Source organism: Hemiscyllium ocellatum, chromosome 24, assembly GCF_020745735.1.
Source record: "Hemiscyllium ocellatum isolate sHemOce1 chromosome 24, sHemOce1.pat.X.cur, whole genome shotgun sequence".
NCBI lineage: Eukaryota > Metazoa > Chordata > Chondrichthyes > Orectolobiformes > Hemiscylliidae > Hemiscyllium > Hemiscyllium ocellatum.
In genome coordinates this window covers 18,382,475-18,388,315 of record NC_083424.1, presented here as the reverse complement: position 1 = coordinate 18,388,315, position 5,841 = coordinate 18,382,475, and the positions used below count along the sequence as shown (strand labels likewise).

Sequence of the window (5,841 nt, the reverse complement as noted above, 5' to 3'; positions counted from 1 at the left end):
AGTGAGAACCTTTTTCCGCTAATGAAGTCAGCTGTTACTAGGGGACACAGCTTTAAATTAAGGCGTGGTAGGTATAGGACTGATGTTAGGGGGAGATTCTTTACTCAGCGGGTTGTGAGTTCATGGAATGCCCTGCCAGTAGCAGTGGTGGACTCTCCCTCTTTATGTACATTTAAGCGGGCATTGGATAAGCATATGGAGGTTATTGGGCTAGTGTAGGTTAGGTAGGCTTCGGTCGGCGCAACATCGAGGGCCGAAGGGCCTGTACTGCGCTGTATTTTTCTATGTTCTATCTATGTTCTAACCGACAGAATTATACTACAACATTTCATGTTGTCTAAACATAATGACAAATTTTATTGTCAGTGAAAGGTATAAACATTACAATCACTATTAACATACAAATTACATGGAAGTACAGTATTCAATCAGGTACAGTCAGAAAGAATTTGTACATCTCTGAAGAATTCTCTTTTCATATACATCAATCCTGAAAGAGAGACAACCTGGAATGCATCCTTTTACAAACAGAACATTGCAAAAAAAATGTCTGGAGATGCACTTTGCAGTGAGATGTATCTCATTCTGGTACCTCATGGGCTCAGTGCACATTCCTGTTGTTCATTTAAAAATACTTGGTTTGACAAATCATCTGGAAATAGTTTTGTATTTGGAGACCTGATGTACCAAATGTGGATTCCCAGATAATTCTCACTTACAGATCATGAAGGAGCAGAAGCAACATTTAACATTTAAACTTGAATCCAAAGAAACAGCTTGATTTTTAACTCACATCTTATGCCTTAATAAAATGTACAGTCCAGGCAATATATATCCTGTTACGGAAAAGATGAGTTTTCCAAAAAAAGCATTTATAATATATACATGGCTTCTCAAGTAAAGTAAGATGTCAGAAAATGTGTATTGAATATTTTAAATCATTCTTAACTAAAGGATACTTTGATCGTCATTTCCCTCATCCATTCTATACCGTTATTACAGGTAAGTTTCTCCATTCGTATATCAACCATCCTGAGGCACAGCTCACTGGTGCTGCCAATTAGAAGCAGAAAACAATCATTTTCATGCTGCAAGAATGTATATGTTGTGAGTTCCTGACCCCAGTTATTTCAGCCAGGTTCCCCACAAACTGCAGACTGAGGGAAGTTGGGCCTAATCTGAATCCAGGTCCAAAGGAAAAAAGGTTCAGTAGCCTTTGATAACATTTATTCAATAAATAAAACTGTCAGTTCCCATTTCACATTCTTATTTCCCTCCCTCTCCCAATGTATCTCTTGCTGTTTGCAAGTGTTGGCCTGTATGTGCACATCAGGAATATGGGCATGGATAGCCCCCATCTATGTGTGGTACAAATTAAGAATGATAGCCAAAAGGCCGTATATTTACTAACTGTGATCCCTAACCACATAGGAATTGTGTAATTGGGGGAATACAGCAGTAGATTTTGATAACAGTTTTGAGGAACATCTCCCACTGATTGTGTATTGGTGCTGTCACAGTGAGCCACCCCGCAAACGCAGCAAGAGGAAGATGGTGCTCTCTGGCTGAATATTGTAGTCAGAGAGTAACCGACCATCCTCCAGCTGTTTCCCATCGTACATCAGGCGCTGCTGATTGGCTGGGACACGCTCCTGTCGCTGGACTTGTGCTTTAAATTCCTCAACAGACTGAGAGGGACGAACATCGTATGTAGAAAGTTTTCCCTTGTCATTCTGCAGGAAGATCTGCATGCGCTCCTCATTCTTGACGATCAGCATGACAGTGTTACTGGGAGGGACACAGTAGTCAGACAGTCTCTTGTTGTCCTTCAGCTCTTGAGTGTTCCCGTTTTGTATCACCAGACGCTGTTGGTAAACAGGTACCTTGGTCTTCTCATATATCATCATCTTGAGAGCTGATACTTGAATGGAAGGATTGATCTCAAGTGTGACAATGTCACCGGTCATAAACTTCACCTGCAGTATCATGTTGTCAAATTGCTGTTGGGAAATGAACAGGATGTTAGTGATGGGGATGCTGTGTTTGGTGTCTCAGACCATTTTGAGCATGCAATGGCTTTTCCAGACATTGACAGAATTGAGGGAACTAATCTGTACCTACTGTACACCCAATTCAATCAAACTTTTTCTTAATGATTGATTTCCAATTGGAGAAATACTGCACACAAAAATCACATGCTGCTGAACACACCGAACTCCAGCCAGTACCTGTGGAGAGATACTATTTTTGCTGTTGTGGACTAGGATTTCAGCATCACTGACAAAACAAATATCCCACTCCCCGCAAAGCCATTCCCTTCTGCACTCCCAGACTCCTCACATCTGCACCATTTAGATTAGATGTTTTAGATTACTTACAGTGTGGAAACAGGCCCTTCGGCCCAACAATTCCACACCGACCCGCCGATGCTTAACCCACCCAGACCCATTCTCCTACATTTACCCCCTCACCTAACACTACGGAAAATTTAACATGGGCAATTCACCTAACCTACACATTTTTGGATCGTGGGAGGAAACCGGAGCACCCGGAGGAAACCCACGCAGACACGGGGAGAACGTGCAAACTCCACACAGTTTCTTGAGGCGGGAATTGAACCCGGGTCTCTGCGGGGCAGCAGTGAATATTATATCTATGTTCCAGTTTTGAGACAGAAGCAGAGTTAGAAATAAGTGTACAACTGATATTCTGAAAGTAATATCCGATGGGCGGACAGTAGCAATGTATGCTGTGAATGCTTCATATTAACCTGTTCAAATATGTGCTGACACAGCCATGAAACTGGTGGCACTGGAACCTGATCTTTCTGACTGAGAGGAACATACACTCCCACTGTATCACATCAACGCAGTGACACCAAAGGCTCATGTTTCACCGGAAACCAGATAAATCACGGAATTTTAGAGCATGTAAAGTGAGAGGGGATGGGTTAAATCGTCCGGAAAGCTCAACGGATTGAAGAAGCCAACGACAGGGGTCTCTGTAACAGGAACATTAAACAGGGTGACCCATTCAGAACTCCCAGCCGAGTCTCGCTGTTCTAGTTAAACACAACCCATGGCTTTTGGCATCTTTTTTCATTCAGTATTTCGAAATGTTCAAGGCCACATGAGAACAACAAATAAGATATCGGAGTAAACATAAGGCCATTCAGCCCATCGAGTCCACTCCGCCATTCAATCCGGACTGAAACTCGGATGACACCAAATGCTAAATCTTGTCTCCAAACCGCTCTGAGATTTTAAATGATGTTAAACATTTCTTGCAATGATAACTGATCAAAGTGGAGCTTGTTAGATTCAAAACGGCCCATTTCGAATAAAGACAAAAGGTTGCGGGTGTTGGGAATCAGACTCCCAGCAAACGCTGGAGAAACGCGGCCGTTCTGGCAGGAGCATTACTGAGGAGTCAGCCCCAGACTGGGACCGTCCCACCCCCCGGCTCTGTGCACACACAGACTGTCAGAGCTGTTCACTTGCTCCAGAGCTCTGTCCCTGCAACCCGTTTCACACACCAGAAACCAAACTCTGCAATTCCCGAAACAAAAAGATGAAATGAACTCACAATCCTCGCTGGAGGCTCCGCTCCGGGAAAGTTAAACACTGACTTGTTTCTGACACTCCTTTCCCAGCAGTTTGTCTTCCCCGCTTTGTTCACGCCGGTGTCCGATCTGGATGGGAGACGTGAACAGATCTCCCTCTCTCTGTGCCCACTGTAAGTGCCCGGTTCCCGGCTGCGCCCCCTCTGGGTCTCTCTCTCTCTCTGAGTCTGTGTTGCAGGTGCCCTCCTGTTTATTCTCAGAGCCGGTTTCTGAACGTCACATCTCTGCTCGCCTCTGATTGCCTGCTCACTGAGATAAAAAAAATACGGTCCGGCCGAAAGTTTCGTTTCCTCAAGATTATCCCGGTATTTGAAAAATGAACTGAACTCCAGCAGCAAACAGAGCTCCGTTCGGTTTCACTTTCCAATTCCTTTCGTCACTGTGTACAGGACCTTCACTGGGCAGTGACTCAGGGTGATTTGGTGCTGAGTTTACTGTACATACTCAGTTTGAACAATGTTTGCTGCTAATCATTTCATCTCGACCCCAGATTTCCTCTCTAAAACAATCTTCATTTTCAAAGGAACAGAACAAGATGAAATTGCACTGCCTTTATATACGTAATGAAGCCTTTTGAATTGCATTCATTTAAACATGGTGCCACATACCTTGTGGATATTAAACTGTTAGAGATGGAAGTTAGCAAACATTTTCTGTGACCTTTTCTCGGGTCACTCAGCTGTTCTGAGTCAGACCCTGTGTGGGAAAAACACTTTCTTTATTTCATCTTTCCTATGGTAACCCAACGATAAATAAACAGGTGACAGTACAGAGGCTGGTGCTGCAACAGCATCTCCACATTACGGCTGGGACCTTTGTTATGCACTTTTGTCAAGAGAGAGAGGAGAGGGTTTCAAAATTTGATTTGGCCACACAATGGCTTGTGTCCTGAGGAATATAAACTTCCCCGAGTGTAAGTTTTTGGGTTGAATGTCAGGAGTTGGTGTCTTTGGGATACAGAGAGTGTAGGAAGGTGGCATTGAGCTGAACGTAGTGAACTGTGGAGTGACTTCAAGGAATGATCTGACCTGCTGCTTCATGGATTTTTAGTTGATGTGACAGTTTCCCAATATCATAACAAGCAGCTTCTATTCTGAAATGTATGTGCGGGTGGTTATAAAGCTGAATTACAAACTTGGGCCTCACTGTAAAGGGCAGGAGAATCAGGCACTCATTTTAAAAGTTAAGATGGACTCTTTGGCTGAGATGTACCTCATTGACTGATCTGCCTGAATTAGAGAGACGTTCATTATAACTGTGACATAAAAGATGCTGCTCTATTTCCCTCTTGGTGACATTCTGCAATTAAGCAAGAGAGCAGGCTCACAATCTCCTCCCTGTTTTTCCACATAGTTACTGGCCCTGAAAATCAGTGGCACTTTAGCGATAGCATTGCTAAAGCTGAATGGACCATGAGAAGACAAAGAAGAGAAACATGTTGGAGAACAATCTGCTGAACAGGCTGATCATTCTCAGAAAATGGCAGGTTACAGACACTTCCTGGCCACCAAGCTCTAATGCATACGACACTGTGCTAGGTACATCCAGCCGATCACAAACTTACCCATTTGTTCCTGTTGTCCTGTATTAACCACAAAACAATTGTCATTCAATCCTAATATATTACTCTCAAAACCGTGCACCCTCAATTTGTGTTTTTGTGGCACCTTATTGATTTGTTTTGAAAAATCCAGTTACACTTAATCCACTAGTTCCTCCTATCCACCCTGTTAGAGCCTCAGAAAACTTAAACAGATTTAGCGAACACAATTTGCCTTCCATATAACCCATGTAAGTTCATAAAATGTAGGAGCAGAATCCAGCCATTTGGTCCATCAAATCTGTTCCACCAATCAATCTTGGCTGATATGCTCATCACCCCCATTTTCCTGCCTTCTCTCCATATCCCTTGAGCACATTACCAATTAGAAATCTGTCCAACTCCTCCTTAAATTTACTCACTGTCCCAGCATCCACTGCACTTTGGAGTAGCAAATTCCATGGATTTACAACCCTTTGGGAGGACTGGTTTATCTCAACTCCATCTTAAATTTGATTTCCTTTATCCTAAAACTATGACCTCTTGTCCTAGAATGCCTCACAAGAGGAAGCATCTGCTCCACATCTATTTTAACCACACGCTTATCATCATGAATTGCTCAATTTGACCTCCCCTCATTCTTCAAAATTCCAGAGAGATTTAGCTTAATCTGTTCAAT

At 43.1% G+C, this 5,841-nt stretch overlaps 1 protein-coding gene across 1 annotated transcript; it reads right to left on the bottom strand.

Moving 5' to 3' along the window:
• Window positions 1–466: 466 nt before the first annotated feature.
• On the bottom strand, window positions 467–3,780 carry LOC132827083 (polyubiquitin-like). The gene is made up of 2 exons (XM_060843546.1): window positions 3,586–3,780; window positions 467–2,000 (listed from the first exon to the last, which is right to left on the bottom strand). Exon 2 carries the CDS (start codon window positions 1,986–1,988, stop codon window positions 1,515–1,517), a length of 474 nt encoding a protein of 157 aa, XP_060699529.1. The 5' UTR covers window positions 1,989–2,000; window positions 3,586–3,780; the 3' UTR covers window positions 467–1,514.
• Window positions 3,781–5,841: the final 2,061 nt, after the last annotated feature.

Excerpts from the sequence above, each read along its gene's own strand:
- LOC132827083 (XM_060843546.1), bottom strand. The coding sequence starts at position 1,988 with ATGATACTGCAGGTGAAGTTTATGACCGGTGACATTGTCACACTTGAG.